Source organism: Pteropus vampyrus, unplaced genomic scaffold (assembly GCF_000151845.1).
Source record: "Pteropus vampyrus isolate Shadow unplaced genomic scaffold, Pvam_2.0 Scaffold6, whole genome shotgun sequence".
In the NCBI taxonomy this organism is placed as follows: Eukaryota; Metazoa; Chordata; class Mammalia; order Chiroptera; family Pteropodidae; genus Pteropus; species Pteropus vampyrus.
In genome coordinates this window covers 4,746,597-4,760,728 of record NW_011888787.1, presented here as the reverse complement: position 1 = coordinate 4,760,728, position 14,132 = coordinate 4,746,597, and the positions used below count along the sequence as shown (strand labels likewise).

The following is a 14,132-nucleotide window of genomic DNA, read 5'->3' as shown; positions in this document are numbered from 1 at the left end:
CAGAAAATGGCATTTGGGACTTCTCTTCCCTTAATTTCAATACACATTTGTCTAATCAGTTATAAAACTTATCTTCTCAATGTGACTTGACTTCTTTATCTGGCCACCCTTGGCCTATCTGTATTAGCCCCTCATTTGTCATATTAACTCTCGTATCACTGCCTCTAGTCTAGAGCACCCCTACTCTCAAAGTCTACCATCTTCACCACTTCCAATAATCTAAATCAATCATATGCTCCTCCATTTAAAATCCTTTAAAGATTCCTATGATTAAGGGATAAAGTTCAAATTTCAACTTCCTATGATCCAGTCAATTCAATCAACTCAAACTTTTGGCTATTTCCCCAAAACGATACTTCCTGCACCAAGAATGCTTTCCCTCATCATCTCCCTAGTGATTCCATATCCTTCCGTCAAAACCTACCTCAAGCACTGCTGCTTTTGCGAAACCTTCACTGACTTCTAGAATAGCTCCTTAAAAGCTGTTTTAACTACTTTCCTATTTCTGGTACCCTATACGGGGCCTATCAGAGACTAGACCCTCAAATGCTTAGCTTATGAATAAAAAGTTTAAAAGATAATGAAAATTATCCAAATTTACAAGTTAAGTTTTTAACTTGCTTCAAATTTCTTATTGTAAAAAAAGGAAGAAAATCACTTTGGTGGGGGAAAAAACAACTTACTGTTTATTGTTATCAATTACAAAGTTAATTTTATCTCCGGTTTCCAGCTGAACATTCCCTTCCACATCTTCAGGGGTGTAAGTCAGATAAAACACTTCCTGTGAATTAATAAGCTGTTATTACTACATTGGCAGGATGCATGTTCACTGTATATTGTGATTTACTTTGTTAAATACTTCTTAAACTGGCATTTTAAGCCAAATTTCTTAAAATTAAATGCTTTATGCAAGAACATTGTTTTATTCATATAAACACACCCTTCCCCTCCATGATGCTGATGACTTCTGCGAGTCCACAGCTGAGCAGCAATTCAACTTCAAAAAGCTTACACACGTGGAAGCATTTGCCCAGAGACTGTAGTTACATTTCAAAAAAAACAATTTTTATAATAAGGCATTCCAAACAAAAAAGCTGGAGTTAGTGCTTAAAAGGAACCAGAAAAAGATCCCCTCCCACAACCCCCGAATAGTGAGTAAAAGAAGCATTTTACCTTAATGTTCTAACTAAGGTCACACTTGGGCAAGCTGACACTTGGAAGACCTATGGATTTTTTTGATTATGCTGCACTCAAAGCCTCTTAGAAACCAAATTTAAAACTGATTTTTATTAACTGCAGCTTACGTTTTCTATTTTGAATTTTAAAGTACGCTTATAGATCACATGGTGGATCAGGCAAAGGTTTAAGAAAAATACACAAGTTTACCCCATTACGTTCGTAGCATACACTCCCTGTTGGACTCTGACCCGGGGCAGCTGGAGATTTACTCTCTAAGTTGTGAGGAACAGCGCACACAACCTACCAGTCAAAAAAAAAAAAATTTCCATTGCTAATCATTCCAGGAGCAGCACTGTGCAATATCAACTGAATTTTAATATCCTCTATACTATACATAGGGATGCATTTTAATATCATCCACAAGAGGATGCCATGCTGCCAAGTTTCAAACTTACAGTATGTAAATTTGACTGTAAGTACAGATTTAGGGTTATATGTAAAAACCCCAATTGAGTCTTGACCATATTTTTATTTCAGGTCAAGAAATGCCAGTGCTTCTAATTTTAAAATAGTAATCTTTATGTACTATAGCTCTCTTGCGTGCAAACTGAGGAGATGGGGACAATCTTCCTTTTCTAATGTGAAAGATATGCAAATGCAGGGCCCAAAGAAAACACAAAGCATCAAAGTCACTAACTTGTCCATTCATTCGTTCTTCAGGGAGGATTTCTGGTTTTATCTTCACCAGTTTAATAGCAATGGGTTTCCCAGTCCGCCGGTCAGATGATACTTCAAATTCAACATCATCTAAAATAAAGAAAGTGCTGTGTTTGTTGTACTAATTTTTGGCAAAATGGTATCTCATTTTCAAGCTAAACTTAATGCAGCATTTGAGTTGCCTTAGACCAGTGATTCCCCAAGTGTGGTCTCTGGGTCATCACCTGGAAGCTTAGCAGAAATGCAAATTCCTGGGCTCCACTCCACATCTATTTAAAGGCAACCTCTCTGTGTCAGGTACAGCAATCTATGTTTTAACAAGCCTTCTAGGTAATTCTGATATACACTGCTTCAGGACCACTGCTTTAGACTAAGCCATATCTTAGTTTTCATGGTATTACCCATACTGCAAATAAGGCAATGTAATAATAACCTTTGCCAAGCTTTTTTTTTATTTATTCCTTCTGTACCTTAGTTTCTTCATATGTAGAATGAGAATTAACAAAAATAACGCTCTCGCAGGGCTTGAGTATTGGGCCTACCAAATACTCATGTTAACTATTGTTCTGACTCTTTTTCTCCCAAAGGTATTTTAAAAAACACACTGAGACCTTGTTACTTCAGTCCTTTAATAAACCATACATTTTCACATGTAAAAGTGGTTACTATGGTGTAACCAAGATGAATTTCCACATAGTCCAAAGTCCAAGTGGTGAGATTGTAAGTTATTTTCTTCAGGCTCTACCAAAAATCATACCTTGTCAAATAATCAAAACTAACATTATATTAGTTTAATATTTTCACTGGCCTGAAATCTAGTATAGTGTAATTAAGGAATCATTATTAGGGAGAATAACAAATCTTCCAAGTATCTGTTTTAAAAATATTCAAAAATATTTTAGTCTTTCATATCTCAAAAAGACCCCACCATGATAGAAATCAAAATTCTGCTAGTTTACATAAATATATTAATTGGTAGAATTAAAAAGCCAAACTTTTACACTCTTATGAGCAAGTTGCTATATAAGAGAAATTTGTAATCAGTTTTTTAAAAAGGACAATCAACAGATTACCTCCTACTTTTAAGTCCTGCAGGTTGCCATTATACTGTGAACAGTGGAAGAAAAGTCTAGCTTGACGTTCTGAACACTGAATAAATCCGTAAGAGGTTAGCAGTTTTTCAATAACCCCAGTTTCACGCAGTGCTGCTGAAGTACCATTAGGGTACCCATTGTGTCCATTGTTGTGGAGAAGGTTTGGATCAAAGCTCATCTGTTTTAAAAAGAAAAAGAACTCAATATATACAGATCTGCACATTATCTCCACAGCATACTAAGTCTGATGAATCAATCACTAAATTTTTAAAATAAAAAGGCAAAGAAAATAAAAAGTAAAATAGGTAAAGGGAAGATTATGGGCTTTCATTGTTGAAATGATGAGTTAGTTAATAAAACATTTCAGAGTAAATATCTGAATTATTTTGGGGAGTTGTCCCAATTTATGGTAGAATTTTCCCTTACCAAATGGAATTTCCATACTATTAAGGTAAAGCAACTACATAATTAAAGCTGCCTTTATTTTAACCTTAAATTACTAAAACGACCATTTCAGAACAATGGTGAAATATTCAAGAGATGGCAACCCAAACTACAAGAACACTTAAGAAATTTATTAACACTTATTTTGAAACTTAAATAGAAACCTTAATATTATTTGGTAAGCCATGCATCTTAAAAGGAATTATTTAAGTTAGTAGAGATTAAAACCATAGAAGAAACTTTCTTTGCAATACTTATTTCAAACTCAAAAATACTGGAGTAATGCACTTATTAGGTACTTTAATGGAAAACCCCAAACAGTGAGTTAGAAAGCAAGACTTCTAACAAACTCCAAGCAACTAAACTCTTAAATTCTAAAAATGTTCAAGCATTTCACAGGTACTTTTTTAAGTCTTTTCACCTGTGTCAGACACTGATGAAATCTAAATGCTATATTTCTATGATCACAGAAAGCAAAGGAAAACATTCTTTAGTGAAAAGAGAAGCTATTTAGATGCAACACAATGAAGCCTATTTAGATCTTCAAATACTGTCTATCGCATTGGATATTTCATTTTTCGTTATTTGCGTAAAACCATAAAAATAAGTTATTTTGTTAATTTAAGTGAATCATAAAATACAACAAAATCCCTAGCAAAGCTTAAGTCTATAGTTGACTTAACTATGGCAGCAATATCTATGTCCACATCTTTACAACTAGTTTTAAGCCCTTTCATTGCAAATTTGGTTTATAAGCATTTTCGTTTAAGTGCTATGTTGAGCATTAATAAAAATATTTTTCATTAGGAAAAATGAGTAAAATTCTGTAAAAAAGAGAGTAAAATTCTGTAAAGATAAAGCCAAGTAAAATAACTTAAACAGTTTATGGGACGGCTGAATCATGCAAATCAAAGCATGATTTATCACTTCTGTAGGTGGTAAAGTTCTAATTCTTTTATGCTAAACATTGCTGTGTTTGACGTGTATTAACTCATTTAATTTTTACAAAAGCCCATGAGAAAGTAAAATTATCCCCATTTTAACAATGAAGAATCAGACAGAGAGGTTAAATGACTTCCGAAAATCAAATGGTAGAGGACTGAAACCAAGAAGGCCTACCTCTACAATCTGGGCTCTAAACTAGGCCTCCTCAAACTTAAATTGCAATCTGGTTAAAATACACAATCTGATACAATGTGGGCAGGGGTTTGAGATTCTTCACTTCTAACAAGCTCCCAAAGTGATATCAATGTTTCTGATTCTTGGACATACTTTGAGTAGCAAGGTCCTACACTATTAAACTTATCTTTCGAGATTCAAGGTGAAGGAAATGCTTAGGGAAGTTAGAAAGTGAGTTTGCAGGGTATTTCAACCAAACTCAGTAGCTCTTAAGTCATGCTCTTAGCACAAAGCAAAACAAACTGGGATGACTGCTTCCCTGACTTACAGATCTCTGATACATGGGGGTCCTCTTTTGTTTTTTTGTCCCAGATGAGGTAGAAGATGAAGATAAAGAAAGTGAAGGAGGGGCTGCAGGAGAGGGATGAGGGTCTGATGACACAGGAAAAACGTTCTCCATCTCAAACAGCTGTGATAATATAGCATAATGTTTATAACTGATAATAATTTAACACTTTTGACAATCGACCTATATATCTTTACAGATTTACCATTAGGTTACTTTAGCAATATATGACTCATTTAATAAGACTTCTATTGAAAAAAATAAATTATAGAATTAACATTAAAAGGTCAAACTGAAATATACTTTTAAAAGCCCTTACACCTTCTGTAAGATTTAAATTTTAAAAATGCCATAAGTGGTGGCTACAGTGAGACGATTCAGTCCAGTTTCTTCTCAATGTCCCACAAGTATTCCTAGAATCCAATATTCTCAATCATCTCCCTAAAGTAAGGTACACACAGGATGAGCCAAAGGGGTGTGGGAAGGAAATATTAGAACTATAAATATTTTTACCCAGAGATAAAGATTAGCTTTTATAAATATTATGTATTTACAGGAGAGGCCTCACTGAGTTGGTATGTCAGATCACATCACACATCACATATATATTACTCAGGTATTCTGAGAGAAGTGGAGAACTCTGTAAGAGGTTGACAACGAAGGCCTGACTCACTCATTTGCTTTCAGCATATTACAGTTTATACTTGCTCAACTCAGTAGACATACAATTTTAGCTATCTAGTTTAATTAAATTGCCCTCAAAAATAGAGAAATGGTTGAAAAAGATTCCCCCAGAATAATCTAGAAAGAAGATAATGCTAAGAAGGCAAGCAAAGACAAAGAGTATGGAAGCTGACACTTCTAACCCTAGTACTAGTTCTTTAACCTCCACATTATGAAATAAATGATCACCTAATGAGATTTGACAAGTCTGCCACAACATTAAGATCAAGACCATGATACAGACTTATATGAGCAGCAATAAAACACACTACATGTATTCTGTCCCTCAGAGAGTCATGGCAGTATAGAGTTTTTAAATGAAACACTTATAAACTAAGCATCCAGGCACAATATTTTTGGTGAGGGTAGGAAGTTTCTGTACTATCAACAGGCAAATTATTTGTATAATATTGCTTATTTTATATTTGTCCTTTTTACAACGTTTTACATTTCAAAGGCAGTAGTATAATCACAATTTATGAGTACATTCACATGTACATACTGACTGTACATGCTTTTACTAACCATATGATCAAATTAATTGGAAGACCCCTATATCAGACTCAGATTATGACTTTTAAGCTGCGCTTCTTTCATCTTTAGATTGTAAGTTTTTATTACCATACAAATAAGAATATAATACGACCTGTAACACAAAGGCCAGGAAGCTGCAAAAACCACATTGTCAAGTCTCCAGTCCTACCACACATTCCTGCAGGTAGGAGGTAAGACTCCTGTTTTTTTTACCCTAAGAGAAAATGAACCAGAATCAGAAGGGATTAGAACTATCATTTCCTTCTAAGACTCTAAATTGTTCCCCAGTGTGGATGCTGGAATTTAGGCTGTATTGCTCGAGTCTCATCTCACCTTTAAGTGACCAAAACAGAATTTTCTCTTCTCCTAGCGTCTTTCCTAAGTTTCATTCTGCAGCCTTTATCCATTTTGGGGGGGCCTTTTTAAGGAAAAAACATACCACTCAAGCAACTTTAGATAAGACAGTATGTGAGCACCCTTCCCTTCAAAGAATTCCAGAAGCAATGAGTTGAATGTCTTAACAATTATTTAATAAAAATGCATGTACTTAGAAAACTTTTGGAAGGGGAACTTTCTACGTTTGAAATCAATAGGAAAAAAACTGCAAAGGATCAATATTTGATTATATAAAAAATTCATGCTTTTACACTCAAACCTAAGAAAAACAAATTCAAACAAATACATCAGTGTATTATTAAAAAATTTAAGCAAATCAGTAAGAATTAAACCACTAGACTATAAGCTCCATAGGGACAGGGACATTTTGTTCAAAGCTAAATCTCTAGTGTATAGACAAACAGTGCTTGGCACTCATCTGAATTACTGAAAGACAGTAAAACAAATTAATCTTAAAATCATTAAACATAAAACATGAAAAAATTCAATTTTGGCAATCAAAAATTTAGATAAAGCAAATTACTCATTTATCAAACTACCAAAGATAAAAGATTTAAAAATATTTAGAAACGGGACTAAAAACACACTCATGTACTTTGATGGTGGTAAATTGGTACAACCTTTCTGAAATGCAGTTTAGCAACATGTATCAAAATATGGAAGTATTTTCCTTTTTTTCTACCACAGGACACTTTTGGGAAAATGAAATGTGGACAAGACTTTTATGCATAAATGTGTTAACTGAAATGCTTTAATAAGAAATTCCAGGAAACAATCTTAAAGTCCAACACTGGTTCAAGAAATCATAGTAGTATATATAAACGCTATGCAGTCACTAGAAAGAATGTTTGAAAATGCTTATGCTGTAGTACAAAATGACAAGATATTTATACAGTAAAACTTCAACCTTATTTTAAAAATGAAAGACCAGAAAAGCCTAATTTAATGCTTACACATGAGATAATACCTAGGTGTCTTAAAGGCACAGAGCTAAAAATGTTATAAGAACAGCATCTAGTATTGACGCCATGGCTCATATTCTTAATCACTATCTTTTACATTAAACTAAAAGTTGAGTGCCTACAATGCATCATATATTAGTGAACACGACAATCTCCAACCTCATGAAGTTTAGAAGTTCTACTCTTTTCTGTGTATTTAAAGTTGGAAAATCATTACAATGTTAACTCTCCTTTAAAAAAAAGACTTGGGCAGAATCTCAGGTCAAATTTAAACTTTACTTCCAGTCTAAGAATATTATTAGAGCTCCCTGAAGAACACAGAGAATCAAAAGGCTAGCTTTTCATCTTCCTCATACTTTTAACTTTTCTGGGATTGTTTCCTCAACTGTAAGGTGAGTGCCTAAGTGCTTTCCAAATTTCCTTGGGGGAAAAAAATTAAAATTCTGTGTTTTGTAATTTCTTCTTGCAACATGAACTGTTTTCCCCTTTTTCCTAACTAGTCTGCTTGGCTTCTACTGTCAAGGAATTCTTTTAGAAAAGGCAATCTATTTCACTGTAAAGATGGTTTTAGAAAATGACTATTCTTAATGTAAACCTATGTTCTCTTAACTTTCATTGTTCCTTTCAGTTTTCAGAATGCAATTGTTTTTCATACTAATTGCTGTCTTCTGGATATGTTCTAAATAACTGTTCATTAAAGTGCATTTCACTACTATTCTTATTGTACCATGACCACTTATACAGAGGACACAGAGTGATGCTATCTCATGATTCTGTAGACTAAGTTTCAGTAATTTAGATCATTTCTTAAATTAATTAGTAATATCAGGTTTTCTCCTTTTAGTACTTCTATAACTGATCATTTGTTCCTAAAGGGAAAAAAAACAATGCTCTTAAATTTCCTTTATTGATTAACCTGGAGTTCCAACTTATAAGAATAATTTTAAATTATTTCTATAATTTATTCCTTTAGCATTCTTCTATGTTCTTAATAGGTATTTCACAGGGCTGATGGGATGGTTAAATTAGCTGCTTCACATAAAGGCCTTAGAATAGTGCCTAGCACATAAGTACTCATATAACTTATTACCAAGTCTTTTTAAAAAGCAGGGCAAGGATAGAACTTGGCAGCACACACCTGGAGACCTCTCTGGAAATCACTCCATTAGTCAATACCTTTTAATTTACTATTATCCTACTTAAATTTCTCCATACTGACTATTGTGCTATCATGAGATACTCTGTTAAATGTCCTTATTGAAAACTTTATTCGTTTGCTCCTGGACTTTTGCTAGGAATGGAGAACAAGCTCCAACATTCCCACACCTGACTTTGGAAATCAATCAAGGTATTTACAGTTCCTAGTCATAAGTCTCATAATTTCTACCACACCCTAGCAAGTTTCTGTTGCCTTCTCATTCATCTGGGTTTTTAGTTTTCTTTTAATGCTCCTAGTTTTTTTTTCCTTTTGGCACCTTTAGACTGCCTTGATCAAAACACTCACTAAACCAATCAATATCTATTTTCACATCTCCAACAAACTTATCTTATTCGTTCCTGACATTTTCTAGGGCCAATCCCACTTTTCCATATTTATTTATTCCTAGCTAGGTACTATTTTTACCATTTTTACCAACGTCCCTCTTAAAACCTGGGGTTCTACTGCATGACTAAAATCCATTTCCTTAGCTGTAATTGTTATTTTTTTTTCCTCCTCTTTAATTCTACCCTCCCCGCCACTTCTACCCCTGACCTATGGATGTTGCCATCTTCCCTTAAGAACTGGATCTCTGAAGGCAGGGCATCTCCTCCCACACGCTTGTAGTGTGCACCAGGCGCACTTGGGGTGCCTGGCGCACCCGGGGTATGTATGGTCTGTGGCTCCACCTGGGACGCGAACCCAGAACCTTTTGTGTGTAAAGCAGATGTGCTAACCACTACATTATGGAGCCACCCTTGTAATTGCTACTTATCTATAAATATGACAACATATATAACTTAAATTTTGATATACATTAAAAATTTTCATGTAGCAAACTATTCAGAGTACACAGATTAAGGTAAACAAAAAGCACTTCTTTAATTTCATTTCTATAATTCATGTCAATAAAATGAAATGGAGACCTTAGTATCTAGAATTTTACCCTTTTGAACAGTAAAGATAAAATGCATAGTTTGAATTTGCATTATCTTATCTAACCCAGTACAACCAATATCTGAAACTATTTTTTAATAACCAGATAAGGAGGTAGGAAGAATCAAACAGAAGAGGCAAATGATAAAATAACCTTAAAATTGAGTAACTGATTATCTGTTTACAGAACGTACTTAATGGAAATAAACTGGTATTATTGCTAGTTTTTAGTTAAACAATTCTGGCCCACAGTAAGGTCATTAGCACAAAAAGGTCATCACCCTTAAATAAATTGGACATAACAGGCCCAGTGCTTCCTAAAATGGTGATGAAACTTTTCTAAGACAACCACCTAGAAATGACCTATTTTCATTCCTCATTCTCTTTGATCGCCGCAGCATTTTAAAAAAGGTTTATCCCTAACTTCTCCTTGACATTCTTTCTTTGGCATGTCTTCCTGACCACCTCTATTTCTTTGAACATTCTCTTCTTTGGCACTTCTTCATGTATTACTATAAAGTGATGACTCTTTCCTGAATTCTAAGCCTTTATTTCTATCCATTTTTAGAAAATCTACAAACTAAAGATTAAAAAGGAAAATCGAACTTCATAATCTTACCTCCCCAAAATAACCACTGTTTAACATTCCGCACTAGCATATTTTCTCAGTATTTGGAGTATTAGTTAATGGCTCATCTTCACATTCAATTAGTCACCAAGTCCAATCACTTCCACCATTAACCCATTTCCCATTTGCCCCAAGAATACTTGCCAGTGGTGCTTGCGGCTGCAACATTTACCCTAACTCGTGGATTACAGCCCTAACCTTAACCCCAAAGTTTGCCACAAAATATCTTGCCTTTATTATTTTCACATCGCTCTAGTATATCGCTCGTCTCTGGAAACAAATGACATCGTTCTATTTACAGCATTCTGCTTTTAGTAGTGGTATTTCCATTTACAAATTACAGTAATTCTTGATCGCTGAAAATGTCAAATCCTAGAAAATGTAGCATTCCTACACGTGATGTTAAAATTGTCCTCCAACTGTTAGCCAGACTCATCTGATGAATCTGATTTATATATACATTTGTTACATTAGGATTAGAAGCACAGAAGCAAATTCTGTTTAGAATAACTCCAAGAACAGTTTTTATATTTTATTTTCACACTGAAAACCAGTCAGATTTGCTTTAGCCTCAAAGAGCGGGTTTATGTAATATTAACACTTGTAGCAAGCTGCACTTTTTTTTTCTAAACTAGAAATGGGTTAAAACACCTAATGTCTACCTCTTACTCAGCCTATACCCTAGCTTTTACCTTCCTTCACTCTATCCATTGCTCTTAACATGTCGGCCCATTCTCAACCTGTCTTTTACAAGTGCCATCATTTCTTTTAAAGATACACTTCTGCATATATAACTTTAAAATCTAAAGCAATAAAGCTATTTCAGTTTTGAAATACAAAATCCATTAAGCTATTGCTTATAAGCATCTGACTTTCCTTACAAAGTGAAATATAGTAGGCCCTTCAGAATCTGCCTCCAGCAAGCCTCCCTTTCCAGTTACTCTCTCCACCCCAGAAAACTGTATACTCTGTTCATAATGGACTATTCAATATATACCACATGCTTTCGAATCTCCCTGAAACTGCTATACTGTTACTACCTCTCTGACTTTACCAGAAGACTCTTCCTCTTAACAAAGTACTGCTCATCTTCAAATGTTCCTGCTTCGTAGGCTTTCTTTACCCTAGATTACAAAGACCCCTGAACAAAGACTGCAATGGGCATTCCCATCTAAAACCCTAACTTCTAAATAGCCCAGTTTTTCTAAGAGACCAATAAGTCAAAAAGATCTGCATGTACTAATAAATATAATCTTATATGAAAATCTCATAGTTCTGGCTATAAACATTAATCCCCATCTATCAAGAGACAATAAAATAATCTAGCGTTGGTATTTTCAGACTAAATAGTTACAAATACAGTTTTCAGAATAACTTTAGAACAGATTAAAATGATTTTGTATTTGACCAAATAATTAGGGAATCCAGGATTATAAACTAATTCTTGCCAAAAGGAAACTGTAAACCTACCTCGCAGTGATAATCAAATATTGCACTTTCAGTAGTATTTGCTGATTCTTCTTTTTCAGCACACGTTTCAAAGGATGAAAGTTGCTAGTATTAAAAAAAAGAGCGAGAGAAAATGATCTATCAGGCTAATAAAGAATACAACTGCTGCTGCACCGGGCAATCTCACAGTACAGCACTGAAGAAAACAAAGACTACTAGCAGCGTTGGGAAGTGCTCTTTCAAAGCTGTTGAGTAGGCACAAACTTCTTGTTTCAGATCAAGTGTTGTGTCTTCAATTTAAAGTGTACTCTTCTTTGGTCTTGTTGGTTGTTTCGAGGTTTGTTCCTTGCCTGATCTGAACTTGAAGCAGCAGTTTCAGGTGGTAAAGTCTGTTCTGTTACACTTCATACTAGAGATAAAAAATGAAGACATTAAAGAACAACTTACACAAAAGAATCTGGAATAGAGGCTGGATAGAAAGACAAGCTCATTTCATTAACTTAGAATCACTGGTCAAGCAAGTAATGCAGGAAGCTTGGAAGCACACTTATTTGATGTTATTTGAACAATTTCTCATGTGCTAACAGATACTTCCTTTAGAATCACAAACGCAAAACCAGAAATTTCAGTCTTTATTGATGCCCTCCCCCCCTCAATAAGCTTTTAAGTTACATAGCATAATATTTAGTATGTGTATTTTATAAACATCTAACACTCTTAGGTACTGTGCAAAATATAAAAGAAGTTCCTGCCACTAGGGTTTTACACTCTTGCTGTGAAGTTATACATGGAGAAAAATTTGAATATAGAAAAGAATGTCAAAAATTAATTTGCTCAACTAATATCTGGGTAACTACTCTGTCACATACTATACTAGGAATTCTTATTGTTTATGTTTCACTGTATTGAAGCAACATGACGTGTACTCAGAGAAGGCTGGCTTTTATTAAGAGATAGAATTTACACTTAATTTGGAGAAACAGGCAGATTTTTAACATCAAGAAGACAGCTAAATATCCTAGGCTTGAAAGCCAGAGTATGTCACTAAATTCGAAGTTTCCTGAGGGCAGGGACCACGTATATGATTTTCTATGCCCAGCCTCAAGGGAGGTTTACTGCATGAATGACTGTTAAGTGTGGCTTGTTTCAGAGGAATCAACAGGCTGGTCTAGCTAGAACAGAGGGCTGGGTTAAAGTGAAATGAGATACGTAGTGTGACAGGTGTAGCAGAGCCAGATTATGAAGCATTTCAACTTGATATATATAATAGGAAACAGCCTCAGTTCTTTACAAAAGGGTATTAAGTCTTGAAATCCAATGAGAGATGAATTAGTTAAGGAAACAAATGTCATTTGAGCTATTGCCATACAAGAGAAATGTCTACAGAATAGAAACAATTGATATGAAATGGAAAGAGAAACAAAATATATTTATAAGTAAAACCACAGAATTGTGCTTTATTTTACCTATAAAAATTATTTCTCACTGACTGAAATGTTAACTAAAATAGTGCTATTAACTAAAATGATTTATATGGGGAGAAGAAAAAGGTGGATTTCATTTTAGATATGCTGAAAGATGAATAGCATATTTGAAAAATATAAAAAATAAGAATGATTATAATAAAGTGAGAGGTCAGAGCTGGTGACATATAAGCCTTTCTTGACCATTCCAGCACACACTCACTACCTTAATTCCCACTGTGTGAGGCAGTAGCTCCTACTGCCTGCATCATTCTTTTTGGCACCAAATCATTTCTGCACTTCGCTTACTTCATGTTTATGTATCTTGTTCCTCCAATTAGAATTCAAATTTCTGAGAAACAAACAAGTTTATCACAGCCCCCTTTAGTGCCTAACCCAGCACAACTAAATTTAACCACAGCAGAAACTAATATAGCAAAAAGGTAGTTAGTCCATAATAGGCAAATAACATGATGCAAGCAAAGACAGTTCCATCAACTTTTAACATTTTTGTTTTGGTTAATTATATGAAGTCTTAATTATCCAAACAAGAAATAATCTTTTCTTTTAAAAATACAGACTTGGTACTGTTTAACTTTACTATCTCAGGTCTATTTATGAACCTAAAGACTTCAGAATTGCTATCTGATAAAACAGGCGAGAATTCCAAACTGCTAAGGACAGGCTGTATTACTGGAAAACAAATCAAGAAAAACAACATCTTGAAAAACATGAATTGGACTAACCCAGTCTAGGGTGTTGTATTATGTTAAGAACTATTAGGTTTGTCACTTAGTAATACAAAAATAAGAGACTTCCGGAATCTAAAATCTGAAGCCAGTACAGGGCTAGTCTTAGGCATTAATGAAGCCTATTAGGATCTATTAAAGCTCAAGCAAGCCCACCAACTATCATGAATAATTGAGTGACTGAATTTCATTTCA

At 34.4% G+C, this 14,132-nt stretch overlaps 1 protein-coding gene across 5 annotated transcripts in view; it reads right to left on the bottom strand.

The window, feature by feature from the left end:
- CSDE1 (cold shock domain containing E1) overlaps positions 1 to 14,132 on the bottom strand; it is a 34,981-nt gene that overhangs the window by 16,623 nt on the left and 4,226 nt on the right. The window contains exons 2-7 of one of the 5 annotated variants that reach the window (XM_023535509.1): positions 11,747 to 12,134; positions 4,882 to 5,022; positions 2,970 to 3,168; positions 1,877 to 1,986; positions 1,387 to 1,479; positions 684 to 781 (exon numbers count right to left, since the gene is read on the bottom strand). In XM_023535509.1, the coding sequence (XP_023391277.1) occupies positions 684 to 781; positions 1,387 to 1,479; positions 1,877 to 1,986; positions 2,970 to 3,168; positions 4,882 to 5,013 (632 nt within the window). In that variant the 5' untranslated portion in view covers positions 5,014 to 5,022; positions 11,747 to 12,134. Of the gene's footprint in view, positions 1 to 683; positions 782 to 1,386; positions 1,480 to 1,876; positions 1,987 to 2,969; positions 3,169 to 4,881; positions 5,023 to 6,489; positions 6,509 to 11,746; positions 12,135 to 14,132 lie in introns of those variants that run through there. The other 4 variants (XM_023535510.1, XM_011366673.2, XM_023535514.1 and 1 more) reach the window with 4 other exon arrangements.